General features: G+C 36.5%; 1 protein-coding gene and 1 pseudogene across 1 annotated transcript; one reads left to right on the plus strand and one right to left on the minus strand.

Annotated features, from left to right (window-relative positions):
- Nucleotides 1–10,640: 10,640 nt before the first annotated feature.
- On the minus strand, nucleotides 10,641–12,252 carry LOC125095337 (cytochrome b-c1 complex subunit 2, mitochondrial-like). Its single transcript, XM_047721644.1, has one exon. The coding sequence runs from the start codon at nucleotides 12,202–12,204 to the stop codon at nucleotides 10,843–10,845; it is 1,362 nt and encodes a 453-aa protein (XP_047577600.1). The 5' UTR covers nucleotides 12,205–12,252; the 3' UTR covers nucleotides 10,641–10,842.
- A 3,360-nt stretch (nucleotides 12,253–15,612) lies between these two features.
- Nucleotides 15,613–17,307, plus strand: part of LOC125093178 (ADP-ribosylation factor 1-like) — an 89,338-nt pseudogene continuing 87,643 nt past the window's right edge.

Raw genomic sequence — 17,307 nt, forward strand, 5'->3', positions numbered from 1 at the left:
TGTTAGTCATGATCTCTCCCTTTTCACTCACAATTTTATTAATTTGGGTCCTCTTTTTTTTTTTTTTCTTCTTCTTCTTTTGGATTAGTTTGGCCAATGGTTTATTGATCTTATTTATTCTTTCAAAAAACCAGCTTCTGGTTTCGTTGATGTATTCTACTGTATCTCTAGTTTCTATCTCATTAATCTCTGCTCTAATCTTGATTATTTCCCTTCTTGTGTGTGGGGTTGGCTTAATTTTTTGTTGATTCTCCAGTTCTTTATGGTGTAAAGACAGCTGGTGTATTCTGGATTTTTAAAATTTTTTTGAAGGAGGTTTAGATGGCTATGTATTTCCCCCTTAGGACTGTCTTTGCTGTGAGGGATATCTTTTTTGATATAAAATACTCTACTTAGTTTTGATATCCTAAGTAAGATAGTTCAAAATATTTTTGTTGCTGGTTTGGTTTTATTGTTGTATTTTAACAACACCTTCAGGAGTTTAGAATTTATGATTCAGTAATTGAAAGATTTTATATAAACTACAAAAATCAGAAATACAGCCCATTAAACACTATGGTTAGAATTACATATTTTATACTGAGTTTTTATTTTTCTACCAACTAGCACATATAGCTAAAAAAAGAAAAGAGAAAACCAGAACTAAAGTGGGGCGTGTTGTGGAGTGTGGAACACAGAACATTGAACTACTTTCAAGATAGGCTATTACTTGTCAAAGATTTTAGAAATTGACTTTTAAGACTATTTTTTTTCTTAATACTTTAGAGTGCTTATTATATACATTGCTGAAATATTTCTTTTAAATTATAATTCAGAAAACGTTGATTTAAAAAATATTCATTTATTTGAGAGAGAGACAGAGAGTGCACTAGCAGGGGGAAGGGGCCGAGGAAGAAGGTGAAACAGAATCCCCACTAAGCAGGGAGCCTTCCACAGGCTCCATGATGCAGGCGCCAGACTCTATTCCAGGACCCCAAGATCGTGACCTGAGCCCAAAGCAGATCCTTAATCTACCCACCCAAGAACCCCATGAAGTATTTTAAATACCTGTATATTCTGTCTTCCCTATGTGAGAACCACTAGCATAAGCAAGAGAAGACATTGTTTTGTTATTATTAAGGGATAAAAAAATATTTTAATCTTACCTATTTGAATGTATTCCACTTAAAATTATTTTATGTTTTACTAAATTTTTCCTCAGTGAATAGAATATTCTTTTTTTTTTTAATTTAAAATGGTGGAATTATAGAAGAAATAGCATCCTAGAAAAGTTTATCTAGACATTTTTTACCCTTCTGAAAGATCATCCTCAGGATTAAACAGAACATTTGAATATCATGATATAGACAACATAGTAAAAATATATTTTATCCTGAAATATTTTTGTTTCCTATTGCCAAAACAATTCCTGAGGTATGGAGAAATTTAAACTTAAGTATTAAATATTATAGTCTACTAGAATATGAAAACAAATGAATTATAATTCATAAAATAGGGAAAATAAAAATATATTTAGCTACAAGTAGAGAAGAGTTTCAGGAAATTTACCAATTCAAGGAGGATTTTTTTTTTCTTTCTTTTTCTCCTATAGGAGCATTATGTTAATGAAGTTCTGAGTTACTCATTGCAAAACTATAAAAATTATAAATTTGTGGGTTCATTTATATTGATAAGAATATAGAAATAATTGCAAATTCTTACATTACCCAAACTTATCCTAGGAAGGGTGAAGTGGCCTCAAAGGTGATATTAGCCCTAAAATGAGAAAAAACATATGTTAAACTGGGGGCTTAGGAGTTGAAAGAGAGAAGTCTGTGAATCTAGAATTAGAGGAGGAGGGTGGACTTCCATTCTGGACTGAAAACAACAAATGGTTAAAACTCCTTGAGCAAACACTTTGGGTCAGTACTCACTTTGCTCAGACCATTCCAAGACACAGAGTTTCCTTGGCCTCTTCTATCCAGATACTGTTCAGGAGACTTGTGCTGACTATTTGTCTCTAAATCCAGAGCAATTGATGAGAACTCTCCTGTCCCACTCACTCTTTTTTTTTTTTTAAAGATTTTATTTATTTATTTGACAGAGAGCGATCACAAGTAGACAGAGAGGCAGGCAGAGAGAGAGAGAGGGAAGCAGGCTCCCTTGCTGAGCAGAGAGCCCAATGCAGGACTTGATCCCAGGACCCTGAGATCATGACCTGAGCCGAAGGCAGCGGGTTAACCCACTGAGCCACCCAGGTGCCCCTGTCCCACTCACTCTTGACTCATTCCTCTCTCTGGGCCCCCAAAGAGCCCTAGAGGAAAAGGTCTATTATTATGAGCAAGATAAAGCCCTTAAGGCTTAAAATTCAAACCCCAAATACTTTCTCATACTTTTGTGCAATCTGAAGGAAGACAGAGCTCATCGTTAGGAAGAAACCCTTTATTATCTATCAGAATATATTTTAATTTTACATGAAGTGAAGTCATATGCAGAAAGATGTAACCACAGGGCTGGGAGCAAAAGTGAAACTAGCTGATTCAGATATGTATTCAAAAGGCAGAGGGAAAATGAGTCCCTCAACAGTCATTGTCCTGCTTAGCATCTGAAAAGAGGAATCTAGGAACTGCAAAATGAATAAGATAAAGACTGAGTAGGGTAATATTGAGGAATAATAGCCCGAATACATACATATATAAGAGGGAGCCAAAATTATACTCCCTTGACAAATACACATCTGACATTGTTCTTATTTTCAATAATACTAAACCAGATCAAAAAGAACAATTATTTGTCTCAATATATTTGGGTGTGTCTGTGACTTTATGTGACTTTTTGTCCACTTTAGGAAAACCAAATAGAAAAATAATAATAGTAGAGGAATATTAATTTTGCCTATTTCACTAAGTAGTTTATTTAACATAATTGCAAAATCCTGAAAATTTGGTATGTTTGATGTGATGAGTACATTAGTTTCCTAGGGTGGTAGTAACAAAGTACCACAAACTAGGTGTCTTAATATAACAGATATTTATTTTCACAGTTTTGGAGGCTAGACATCTGCCTGGAAGTCAGGGCCATGGTCTCTCTGAAGGCTGTAAGTCAGAGATCATTCCGTAAATCTTCTTAGCTTCAGTGGTTGCTAGTAACACTTTGTGTTCCTTGGCCTTTAGATGAATTATTCCAATCTTTCTCGAATTCATGTAGCCCTTTTTCTCTCTGTCCTTGATGGCAAAATTTTCCTCATCTTTTAAGGATATTAGTTGTTGGATTCAAACTCACTTTAATGCAGTGTGACCTAATTGTAACAAGATTCCACCTAGGAAGAATCTGTCTCAGAATAAGGCCACATTCACAGTCACCTGGAGTCAGGACTTAAGCATATCTCTTTGAGAGACAAAAAGTCAATTGCACAATAGGTAAGACAAACAGATGGGAAAAATAAAGAAAAATACTATAAAGTACATCACAGGAGAGTCCATAGGCTGAAGAGGACAGCGGAAAGGCAGGAAAGAGAGGATATGTCAAGAACACATGGAAGAAAGGTAAATGCTGAGAAAAAGAAGAGGAGAATCATAAGATTCATGCATTTCATATATAGGCTTAAGTTCCAATTGTTATTAACTGGGAACTTGGGAAACTGACTTTCTAAAATCAGATGAGTGCTTTTTGCCTTTTAAAATCTCTTTGGCTAATGGGAAATAACCCCTAAATATATTTTTTGTTGCAAATTTGTATCTCTTGAGTTAAAAGACAACTATGGGACCATGTATAGTTATCAGGGCCCATGCCTTTTTCTATCCAGCTCTGTTAATTCAGTTCAGATAAATTAATCTAGCACAAGACAGCTAATAAAATGATAGTAATGTTTGCATATGAAAAATCCTTCACTCCTGATTCTTTTATAAACATTCAGGTATCAATACCAATCACAGAACTAAGGGAACATCCAGTTACAAGTTCCAGTCTAAAACATAAAAGGGAATAGAGCTTGTTGAAATTCAACACAAATTTTCAACACATATAAAGGCTTCAATTTTACTATTAATGTGACAAATGAAAAATATGTTGTACTTCTTTAATATACTAATCTATATCTATAGTTACAGAAGAACTCAGTGAAATCACTCTTTCAAACTATGTAAATTATACTAAGGTTGGAAAATACAATACCATTATTCAAAATACTTAAAAAATTCTGAAGACAAATATATATGTTATATATCTGTTATATTACAAGTGGGTTGTTATTATGAACTTTTCTCATAAGTCAGAGTACTTGTTTCTAATTAATAAGTTGGCAATACCCATATCACCTAATGCCTAATGAAAATAAGATCAAATAAACATGCACCTATATAGAAACATATGCATTAATAATATACCAAATTTGGGGCACTTGGGTGTCCCAGTCACTGAGTATCAGCCTCAGCTCAGGTCATGATCCCAGGGTCCTGGGATCAAGCTTCACATTGGGCTTCCTGCTCTGAGGAGGCCTGCTTCTCCTTCTCCCACCCCCGCTGCTTGTGTCCCCTCTCTCGCTCAGTCTCTCTCTGTCAAATAAAAAAAAATAAAAAAAAAAAACTAAAAAAAATTGTAGCATATTTTATATAAATATATTTTTATGTAAACCTCATATATTTATATATATATGTACAGCCATGTATATGTCTACATGCATGTATGTGTGTGTGCAAATATGTTAACAAACACTGAGTTTCTTTTTTTTAGAATCTTGCTTGCTTATAGAGAAGGAAAGCTTTGCTTTGCTCTTCTGATATGCAATAAGACACTTGCTTGAGGGGAGACAGAGGAAGCCCCTTCTTGTCCAACTGGACCCAAATTTGACCAGATGTGGGGGGTGACTCAATCTAAGTAAGTCACCAGATTATCTTGGAAGGTTCAGTTGTCCCCATATTTAACTCTGCATTTTAGTTAGTAGTAGAGATGGACATTTTGATTTTGATCTTTCGAATTCCTGAGTCATTATCTCAATAGATTTTTAACTTGTGCAAGAAGAAGGGTGTGATTTATCCCTCCTCTCGGATTCTGAAAATATTTACACATATTTAACTCAAATACAGATATACAGATTTATCTAAATCCGGAATCTGAGTTATCTTAGAATTCTTTCCTTATCTTCAAACTAACGAGACTCATTATTCAGTCACCAGGTTGTATTGCTTTGACTTCCAAAACGGAGATTTTTTTTTTTTTTCAGTTTCGTCACATTTTCTCCATCCCACAGCTATTGCTTTAGCATGGTTTTCATCATTTTTTATCAGACTATTAAGATTGCTTTCTTGCTTCCAGTCTTTCTCTTATCCACACAGCTTACAAAATATTAATAAAACCCCAATGTAATTGTACCACTTTCCTACTTAAAAGCCTCTTCTCACCCCTGTCTTTAGAGAATAATGTCCAAACCTCCTTGAGGTATTTGAGGACCCTCAGGAGTGCTTCCATTCTTCATCTCCCATCACTTTTCAAATCTCTCTATGTGGACTTTCTACATAGGAAACCTTGAAAAGGCTATGCCTGGAATCACCTTCCTCCATTAATTCACCTAATTCATGTTCTCAAAACTCAAGTTATGCAGTGACACTTTCTCCAGTTTTCTCTCTTCACAGAAATATGTGCTGCCTTCATGCTCCCATATACCTCTATAAATGGCTGATGTGTAACACACATTATCTCTGAATTATCAATTCACATGCTGTTTTACCCAGGACACTGGTAAATTGTTGGGACAAAGGACTATGCCTTATTCATTTATGTAGGATCCTATTCTAGTATATAACATGTCATATTAGGTGGCCTATATTATAAACATCTTACAACTAAAAGAATTAAATAAAATTTTTTGATTCCAGGTTTGAGGTTCAAATCTAAGATTATTCATAGTGGTTAAATAGAGAGAAAACACTTAATGAATTCTTTCTCATTTTTTTTTTAATTTCAGTATAGTTGACCTACAGTGTTACATATGTTTCAGGTGTAGAACATAGTGATTTGACCACTCTCTACATCATGCTACGCCCACCAAAGTGCATCTACCATCTGTCACCATACAGAGCTACTACAGTGTCATTGACCATATTCCTCATGCTGTGCCTCTTATCCCGTGACTTATTCATTCCATGACTAGAAGCCTGTATCTCCCTCTTCCCTTCTCCCAGATTACTCATCTGCCACCCTTTTCCCTCCTGGCAATCATCGGTTTGTTCTCTGAGTTATAGGTCTGATTCTGCTTTTTTGTTTTTGTTTTTGTTTTTGTTTTTTAGATTCCACATATGAGTGAAATCCTATGGTATTTGTCTTTCTTGGTCTGACTTATTTCACTTAGCATAATGTCCTTTAGATTCAACTATGTTGTGGCAAATTAACTCTTATTTACTGAAAATTTCAAAGAGGACAATCAGTATGAACCAGAAGGCATTGTATCTCTGGGATTCCACTACTCCCCAAACTGGGACACACCCTTAACTGTGTTGAACAGAGACTATCGTAATATAATAGAAGAGTGAAACCAGAATCAAGAGAATGTGGTCATCTATACATTGAACAAAATGGTCACACACTCTTTGGCTGTTGCCAAACTGAATGCATTAAACATAAGGTCACAAACACTTTTGTATAATGTGCACAGATGCTTCTGATGCAGTATAATTGCTTGGGGGCAAGGAGTAAGTCTTGTTCTATGTTTTAAACATGCACCTACACACACACAGACAAGGACAATGAAGGCCCATTAATAGGTTGGACAGTAATAGTCTCTGTGATAATGTTCAATCAAAATCCACATAATTCCTTTAAATACCTTGTTAAGATATTTACAAATATAATAAAGCCATTTTTGCTTAAGTACATTCTTCAACTCTTACTTAAAAGAAAAAAAAACAACTTTAAATTTCTGACATTTAGCATACTACTATTTTCATGCCAAGTCTTTAGTGGATAGCAGTTTCTAGTGTGACATACATTACAATAAATCACAGGGTTTTCGTTTAACACTTCTTCAACTCCCATGCACTGATGCACATTTACACATAAACACACACACACACACACACACACACACACACACTCCCCTCAAATTTTCTATCATCTTTTCAATTAGCATACATTATTTTAACTTCTCTCACAGATTTTTTTCCCCCTCCCCTTCTGGGACACTGAAACCACCTAGAATACTTTCAGAACAGAATATCTGTTTTAAAGTATACCAAATACTAAATGCTAACTGGTCCTTTCTAAGAGTTACAAGCGTTGTGTTCTCATTAGAAGACAGATTCAGTTTTCCCAAGAGCATAGTAATCTCAAGGAGGTCTCTCACTTTGTCCTCTGGCATGAAAAAAAAATTCTCTTAATGATACCAATTAAAAGGTGTGAATGTCATTTCTACATCTTTGTTCTGTTTCAGGTCAGCAAGTCCAGGGCTCAAAACAAAGTCATAACAACCTTGTTAAAGTTTATATAAACTTCTGTAACATTCAATCAGGAAGGCAGGTATTTTGAAATAACTGCAAATATCTTAAGGAATTCTTAGTAAGAGGTTAACATTATTTATACTCTATTTTTATTTATTTCCTCTGTATGAAACAAAGGAAGGAAAAGGCGTGAAATGTGTCACTCTAATCTTGCCTAAGTTTCTCTTTTAGTGTCTATTACCCGTGAGTTTAACCATAAGGATTAATTCTTCTTAAATCCCTTTACACAAATAATGGGGTTTTTAATGTAACATTACTTTGATTACTCTTTTCAAGAATGACAAGGACAGCTGTCCTTTCATACTTTTTTTTTTTTAAATTTTCCATCTAAAGATGTTGACGCCCTCCTCCTTAATGTTTACATGTGCTCATTCAGCAATAATTTGTCACTTTTATCTGGATCAGCTTGTGTCCAAGTGCCATTCTAAACTAGTTCTGCTCAATGAGGCAGTTAAGATCTATGGCTTCTAGAGTACTCTGGTCGGCAACTAAAAAGTGAAGTATAGAGAAAAGAGGGTAGGGTCATTACGTAGGAGGCATTTTAATGTTGCAGAAGTTGAAAAAACTGTGCCCCTGCAGTAAAAAGCTATGGGTCCCTTGTACATAAAATTAATGTTTCCTAGTGAAAATTGAACAAAAATATGAAAAGTATAAATTTTTACAATTAATTATTTATTTTTACATAAGCGTATTTTATAGTACATAAGTTGGCTTAGTTATAAAAAATAACATCTTTGCATAATATTTAAGTTCTTTGAAGTATTTGTAATTTTATTTTTAAAAACACAGTAAAGCTAAAAAAATACATATAGAATCACATTTACCCTAGGTAATATTAATTGTTCCAATCATAATTGTTAAAAAAAAGAAAAAACTATTGCAAAGCTTTTCAGATAGAGTGTAATTACTATTTTCCTCAGATGAGTTGAAATGTACAGTTTTTTTAAACCAGTTTTAAAGTTTGATACAACCAACTCTCAACACTTTGAAGTGCATTGGGCTATTGTTTCCACTTTACATATAAGCAACCCAAAACCAATAAAAGTTATATAATTTTCCCTGATCACTTACGAATAAGTAAACAAATTTGGAGCCCAATAAAATACCAAAGCCATAATTATATTCAGGATCCTGTGAATTATTTTCCTCAAAACATGATGAAATCTTCTAGGAATATTAATTTCAGAGAATAGGTTGAATATAATCAAATTCTTCAATATATTTCTAAGAAGCCATTGTAACTAGGTCGAATCAAATTTTATTTTGAGGGTTATATTCAATTTTTTTTTTAATCAGAATCAAAAAATCAGAATTTTTTATCAAGAGTATACTTGGATTTCCTAATTTCTTCAACTTTCTTTTTCACCATTAAAACTATTTCCCTTAAAGAAAAAAAAAAAAAGTAAAACGTAAGGGCTCTAAGGTGCCTCAGTTAACCATCAAACTCTTGATTTCAGTCCAGGTCATAATTTCAGGGTCATGAGATCCAGCTCCCTGATCAGCAGGAAACTTGCTTCTCCTTTTCCCACTCCCCCTGTTTGTGTTCCCTCTCTTGCTGTCTCTCTCTGTCAAGTAAATAAATAAAAATCTTTGAAAAAATGAAAGTAAAATTCTCTCTCTACCAGAAAAGTATCACCTATGCGTCTAGAAGTGAGCACTCTTGAAAATTTTCTTGAATATCTTTCTTTAATTGTATACACAGAGAAATAGACATATTTGTATATAAATACATACATACACACATATATAATATATATGCTTGTGTATATGATGCTGTTTATATATTTAAATATACACTTGGAGGGTTTTTTTCATATATCTTGATGATCTTTTCATATAGGCATATATGATTTTTATCTTATTTTTTCTAATAATAACATAGTGTTCCATTATTTTTATTTATTTTTTTTAAGATTTTATTTATTATTTATTTGACAGACCAAGATCACAAGTAGGCAGAGAAGCAGGCAGAGAGAGAGGAGGAAGCAGGCTCCCTGCTGAGCAGAGAGCCCTATGCAGGGCTCCATCCCAGGACCCTGGGATCATGACCTGAGCCGAAGGCAGAGGCTTTAACCCACTGAGCCACCCAGGAGCCCCTGTTCCATCATTTTTAAAACATGGTGTATAGTAATTGCTTACCCAGTCGTATTATAATCATATTATAAAGTATCATGTTGGTTATTTGTTTTTCATGTTCTAGACCCGTATTTCTGTCCTGTTTCTGATTTGGGTCAGTAGATTATCAGCAACTCCACAATTTCTTTTTGGTCTTTGATTCACTTAGAAATCTCTCCTTGATCTTCTCTTGCCATAGATGCTCCAACAGTGAGTAAGCATTATTCAATTATTTGCATTTTGTTATTGCATTTTTTGCCTCAAGGTGTTTCCCCATATACAGAGACCCAGGAGGATGTCAGTGCTTGGAACACTCTTCCTGCCTGTCAGTTTGCTACTATCCTACTTCTGATCTCAACTTTCCAGTCATTTTCAAAAAATAATTCTGGTGCGGGGGCGCTGGGGTGGCTCAGTTGGTTAAGCATTTGCTTTCAGCTCAGGTCATGGTCTCTAGGTCCTGGGAAGGAGTCCCCAGGTCAAGCTTCCTGCTCAGCAGGGAGTCTGCTTCTGTCTCTCCCTTTGCCTTCCATCCTCCACTCCCAGCCATTCTCTTTCTCTCAAATAAATAAAATCTTAAAAAAATAAATAAATAAAATTAGGAAGCCTTCAGTCTAGATTAGATGTCTGTACTTTACAAGAGTTTTAATCATACTTCATTAATGTTTTTCATTTAACTATTACTTTTCAGCAGTGGACATTCAAGTTTTAAGAATGAAATCAGGAGATGTATTATATCCCCAGCATCTACCCCAATGTCTGGCACACAGAAGGTATTCAATAGACGGTTAATTATCCATGTAAAACCTCTAACAGCTTAAATATATCCTGAAGCTTTTATACACATGTACAGTAATTAAAAAGGAACAGTAGGATTGGGATTAAATTATATTATGTTTATTTAATTATTCATTCATACAATCATCTATAAACATAGTCACCTACTATAAACTTGACATTAATAACAAAAATAGCAAGCAATAACACTAAACTATTGAGAAGTGGTTTTTATGTACTATTACCTTTGCATGTATTTTGCATTAATTCTTACAAAAATTCTTTTTTTTTTTTTTTTAAACAAAATGTTTTATTGACTTTAAGCCAGCTGGGGATAATTACCTGTATTTATATGTTAAGACATTTCACCTCATTGAAAAAAAAAAAAAAGATAAATGTTATATTAGAGATCTTTGACTTTCATGCGTTTGCTGCTCTGGGTTGAGAACATGTTCAGCTCTTCCCTGCAAGATGTGTTTCAGTATTACAACTCATCAACAATAGGTGTATGGCCCAGATTTCCACTTGCCGCCATTGACTTCCGGCCAGAAACAAACTTCTTTGCAGCGTTTACGACATTGGCGTCAGCTACGGAGTCTATCTGCTGAAAGACTGTGGCTGGTGGCGTGTACGATCCCGCACCCAGCGCCTGGGACCCGACTTCATCCAGGAACCCCTCAGAAAACTCCACTGACATTAGGTAGCCAGCTTTCAGCTTGTTCTTGGCAGCTTGGATGTCTGCGTTGGAAAGGTTTCCTTGAGCAATCGTTTTTACTTGGCCATAGGCAGCCTTGATAACATCGCCAGCTGCGGCAGCCTGTGAGATGGTGTAAATCCCAAAGAGTCCAGAATCCGAGTAACTGGCGTTAAAAGCGGAAACATCAAATGGTTGGTGAACTCCCTTGGCAACAGCCTGGTACAGAGAGCTGGTGGGATTGCTGCCCCTCTTGACATGTGGTCCGGCACCAAGAACATACTGGAGAACACTAAATGCATTTGCTTCCGCACTTCCTGTGGCAGCACTTTCAGCTACAAGAGCAGCGTGAACAAGACTGTCTCCATTCTGCTCTCGGATTTCACCTCCACGGTACTTGGCCTTCGTACCAGGTAAACCAAGCACACCCCTCATGTTGAGAAACTGTTCTGCAACTTGCTTTAGAACAGGGTGACTCACACCAAGTCCAATCAAAGCCATTCTCGCACTTGTGAAATGGTTCTGAACAAAGTAATGCAACTCATCTGGTGTCACTTTTCCAATCCTATAATCAGGACAATACAGAGAATTGGCCAAGGCATTTCGGTAAGCCGCAGCATGCAGATTTTCAAGGACATGAGCCTGTGGATTCTGAAAAGCTACAGCTTTGTCAGTCCTTAGCTGAGACTGAAGGGCAGCCACTTCCCAACGACGAAATTCTGGTGATGTGGTGACATTGAGCAGGAACTCCATTAGAATATCAACATGGTCCCGCAGGCATTCCACAGTGTAGGCCATGCTTTCCCTGGTTGAAGTCACACTTAATTTACCACCAACTGCTAAAATTCCACGGGTTATCTTGAAAGATGAAGCTCCTTTAGTAGTCAAACTGGATGCAAGACGAAGCAGATGAGAGTTTCCTAAGTTGTTGGAGTCCTCATATCTGCTGCCAGCTTTAATGAACAAACCGATTCTTGATGCAGGAGCATAGTTTTCCAGAGAAGTAATCACTAAGCCGTTTGGTAATTTGGTAAACTCAAGGTCCTGAGGCTGTGAAGGTACTCCTGCAGGGGTGGCCGTGGCTTTCACTTTGGGAGCAACTTTCAGGGAGTAAAATCTCGAGAGGGACCCGGCTCTGCTTAGTAGCTTCATGGCTCAAGCTCGCTCTAATCCTCGGTCACTGCCGGCTGGAAAGAAAGCAAGATCAATTCTTACAAAAATTCTTAGTAGATCAATAATTATGGGGGCTTTACTAAAAAATAAAATAAAAGTAAAGAAACAGACCTCATAGGTAAAAAAAATCAAGAAAATTGAATTACAGATTTCATTGATTCTATTTTCTAGATTTTTTAACCATTTCTATAAAGAAGATGTTATTTTTAATAACCAATGATAGCCAATGGAGACCAAATTACAAATAAGATTATCAGTAAAATACTTTCATTATATCCCTTTCTTCAATATCTTTTTGTGATTTCTTTTCTATCTGCTATCATTTGTTTTTAATTCTGGAAATGTATTCAAATATGGTGGTTGATTTTTAGAAAGTTGAAACTCCTTGAATTTTTGGAATACAACACTTTTGGTGATAATTTATTAAAATTTTCATATGTTACTGGATTTGATTTGCTAGTGATTTGTTGAAGATTTCTGCATCTATGTTTATAGGAACTTTGTTTTAATTTTCAAGTTTTTAAAAAAATATTTGTGTTAAGTTTGTTATTATGGTTCAACTTTGTAAAAATTAGTTGAGAAGTTTTTCCAGTTTCTCTACTTCCTGAAAGAATTTGTGAAGTGTTGGCATTATTTCCTTTTAAAATTCAGGAAAATATAAACATAAAATTAAAACTATGGTCTAGACAAGATGACATACACTCATTTTTCCTTGCATCTCCCTACTTAGTACAACCATAAGACCTGTAAGTAATGCAAATGGTAATAAAAGGAGAATTCTAAAACATGGAAATGGAAGGCAGCCTGGCTTGAGATTCCAAGACTAGAGGATTGGCATGTCTTATGAAGCCTCACCCAAAAAAAGAATGTGACTCAAGCTTGCAGTTTTCCAACAAGTGGACTTGGCTGGGTCAACACTCACTTAGATTGAATGGGAGTACCACCAATAGTGGGTAAGCCAGGCAGTACTCGAAGGAGAGCTTGATAGAAACTCCACTGAGAATGAATAACCAGAGAAGTGTTGTCTTTCCCCACATGACCTCAGTGGCCCTCACAAACAAAAACACTAGGCAGTTGGTGTCATTAGCAAGTGGGAATCAACCAAAACAAGCATCCATCCAAGGAAGAACTAACTCTGTCTCCTACAAGCGGAGGAGGAATTTTTTTTTGGTGGATTCCACTACAAAAAGAGGCCTCAACCAGGAATGATGTGTATCCTTATGGGTCCTAGTGTCTGTCGCCTCTGCCACCAAAAGATAGCCAGTGGCTAGGAGGTAACAGCAAAGGGATCTCTCCATAACAAGCAGTCCAGCTCCAGAAGCATTTTTTATTACCACAAACCAGAAACTCACCTTCTCCACTGTGACCCAGTCTGATTAAACACCTTCTGTCTTCTCAAGCACCATCCATTTATGATTCTGGAAGCCCTAGTGGAACCAAATAAACCAAGCAGATGAAATTAGCCATGCAAAGATTCTAAAAGTCAAATGGTCTGGAGACCCACAGCCAGAATTTGTATGGTAAACCTAAACAGAGTGAATTCCTCCCAAATAAAAAAAATGAAATAGGACTCTAGACTCCTAATACAATGGTCAGGATATCCAGAATATAATAAAAAAATTATTCATTATGCCTAGGATCAGAAAAATCACAACTTGAAGGAGAAAAGACATCTGCCTGATACCAACATCAAAATGAATCAAATGTTGGAATTATCTAGTGGTAGTAAAACAGCTCTACCAAAAATGCATCAACAATCAATTGCATATTCCCTTCAAACACATGAACAGTGAAAAACATTAACAAAGAAGTTCAAAGTACAAAAAAAGAACCAAATGGAAATCATAAAAATTAAATACAATAACAGAGAAGAAATCTTCCCGGAAGAGTTCAGGAGTACAGGGAGATAAGACAGGATATGATCATCGAACTTGAGGACAGATCAATAGACTTTACCTAATCTGAATAGAAGGAAGAAATATTGGGGAAAAAAAGAGCAGAGCAGTAAGGACTTTTGGGAAGATAACTTAAGGTCTAATATTCTTGTGGGAGTCCCACTTGAAGAATTAATACGGGTAATTAGGTACATAAGCCACATGACTAAGCTCTTTAGTAAATAGTTGTTCCTTGATCATTCTCCAAACACGTTACCTGGATAGGAAGAGAATTTTCCAAATCATTAAGTAATACTTCCTTTTTACTTAGCAGGCCCTTCTTCAACGTATTTTTTTCCTCTCGTATTTTACTGTAAGCAGCAAGGTCCATACTGCATCTTCCACACTTTGCTTGGAAATCGAATCTAAAAAATATCCAAGTTCATCCCTTCCCACCCAACATTAGAACACAGTTTAGCCAAGTTTCCTGCCATTTTATAGTATTGATCTTGGCAATGTCAATAATATGTTCATCTTTTTCTTCTAAGGCATCACTAGAAGCACCCTTACCATTCATATCTCCACCAATATTCTGTTCATGATGATGTATGTATCCTTTAAGATGAAAGTTCTCTGTAGCTCTCCTCCTGTCTTTTTAAGCCTTACCCATCTCTAGTGACTGCATTTCTGTCAACAAACAGTCCCTTCAAGGCAATCTAGGCTTTTTCTATTAAATGTCTGAGAACTCTTACTAGTTCTATGCATTACCTGATTCCAAAGCCATATCTACATTTTTAGGTAACTGTTTCAGCCACATCCCTACTTCTCTCTACAAAAATCGGTATTAGTTTGCTAGGACTACCATAAAAAAGTACTACAGAATCGGTGGCTTAAAACAGCAGAAATGTATTTTTCACGGTTCTGAAAGATGAAAGTTCAGTAGAGCCATGCCCTCCCTTCCTTGTGTTTTCCTAGCTTCTAGTGGTTATTAACAATCCCTGGTATTTTTTGGCTTGTGGTTGAAACGTACCAGTCTCTGACAAGGTAGACACATGGCATTTTTCCTATATCTGTGCCTCTGCTTTCTTTTCTTATAAGGACACAGGTCACTGGATTAGGGCACGCTTTTTTTTTTTTTTTAATTTATTTTGAGAGAGAGAGAGAGACAGACAGAGTGAGAGAGAGCATGAGAGGGGAGGTCAGAGGGAGAAGCAGACTCCCCATGGAGCTGGGAGCCTGATGTGGGACTCTATCACAGGACTCTGGGACCATGGCCTGAGGCGAAGGCAGTTGCTTAACCAACTGAGCCACCCAGGCGCCCAGGGCACACTTTTGATTAGGATGATTTCATCTTAGCTTAACATTACTTACCCAATTTCCAAATATGGTCACATTCTGTAGTTCTGTGTTTCTTGGAGACACTACTGAACATTGTATAATTGTCCATTTCATGAGTTTTATAAATCATATTTGATGATTGAAGCAAAAATTATAACACCATAATATACTCGAGATGACACGATTTATGGGTGGTGAAGGTAAAAGGAACTAAATGGAATTAAAGTCCATACATTTCACTCCAAACATTAACTATTTGAAACCCTCTGAAAACACTCTGCAATTGGGCTTGAAATATTTTTTGATTTGGGGAGGATTTTATTATGAATTCAGTTTTTTTTTTTTTTTATTCATCCTTTCTTTTTAATTTTTTTTTTTACAGCTTTATAAACATATATTTTTATCCCCAGGGGTACAGGTCTGCGAATCGCCAGGTTTACACACTTCACAGCACTCACCATAGCACATGCCCTCCCCAATATCCATAACCCCACCCCCCTCTCCCAACCCCCTCCCCCCATCAACCCTCAGTTTGTTTTGTGAGATTAAGAGTCACTTATGGTTTGTCTCCCTCCCAATCCCATCTTGTTTCATTTACTCTTCTCCTACCCCCTCAACCCCCCATGTTGCATCTCCTCTCCCTCATATCAGGGAGATCATATGATAGTTGTCTTTCTCCGATTGACTTATTTCGCTAAGCATGATACCCTCTAGTTCCATCCACGTCGTCGCAAATGGCAAGATTTCATTTCTTTTGATGGCTGCATAGTATTCCATTGTGTATATATACCACATCTTCTTTATCCATTCGTCTGTAGATGGACATCTAGGTTCTTTCCATAGTTTGGCTATTGTAGACATTGCTGCTATAAACATTCGGGTGCACGTGCCCCTTCGGATCACTACGTTTGTATCTTTAGGGTAAATACCCAGCAGTGCAATTGCTGGGTCATAGGGTAGTTCTATTTTCAACATTTTGAGGAACCTCCATGCTGTTTTCCAGAGTGGTTGCACCAGCTTGCATTCCCACCAACAGTGTAGGAGGGTTCCCCTTTCTCTGTATCCTCGCCAGCATCTGTCATTTCCTGACTTGTTAATTGTAGCCATTCTGACTGGTGTGAGGTGATATCTCATTGTGGTTTTGATGTGTATTTCCCTGATGCCGAGCGATATGGAGCACTTTTTCATGTGTCTGTTGGCCATCTGGATGTCTTCTTTGCAGAAATGTCTGTTCATGTCCTCTGCCCATTTCTTGATTGGATTATTTGTTCTTTGGGTGTTGAGTTTGCTAAGTTCTTTATAGATTTTGGACACTAGCCCTTTATCTGATATGTCATTTGCAAATATCTTCTCCCATTCTGTCAGTTGTCTTTTGGTTTTGTTCACTGTTTCCTTTGCTGTGCAAAAGCTTTTGATCTTGATAAAATCCCAAAAGTTCATTTTTGCCCTTGCTTCCCTTGCCTTTGGTGATGTTCCTAGGAAGATGTTGCTGCGGCTGAGGTCGAAGAGGTTGCTGCCTGTGTTCTCCTCGAGGATTTTGATGGATTCCTTTCTCACATTGAGATCCTTCATCCATTTTGAGTCTATTTTTGTGTATGGTGTAAGGAAATGATCCAGTTTCATTTTTCTACATGTGGCTGTCCAATTTTCCCAACACCATTTATTGAAGAGGCTGTCTTTTTTCCATTGGACATTCTTTCCTGCTTTGTCTAAGATGAGTTGACCATAGAGTTGAGGGTCTATTTCTGGGCTCTCTATTCTGTTCCATTGATCTATGTGTCTGTTTTTGTGCCAGTACCATGCTGTCTTGATGATGACAGCTTTGTAATAGAGCTTGAAGTCCGGAATTGTGATGCCACCAACTTTGGCT

Source organism: Lutra lutra, chromosome 1, assembly GCF_902655055.1.
Source record: "Lutra lutra chromosome 1, mLutLut1.2, whole genome shotgun sequence".
NCBI classification, from domain to species: Eukaryota; Metazoa; Chordata; class Mammalia; order Carnivora; family Mustelidae; genus Lutra; species Lutra lutra.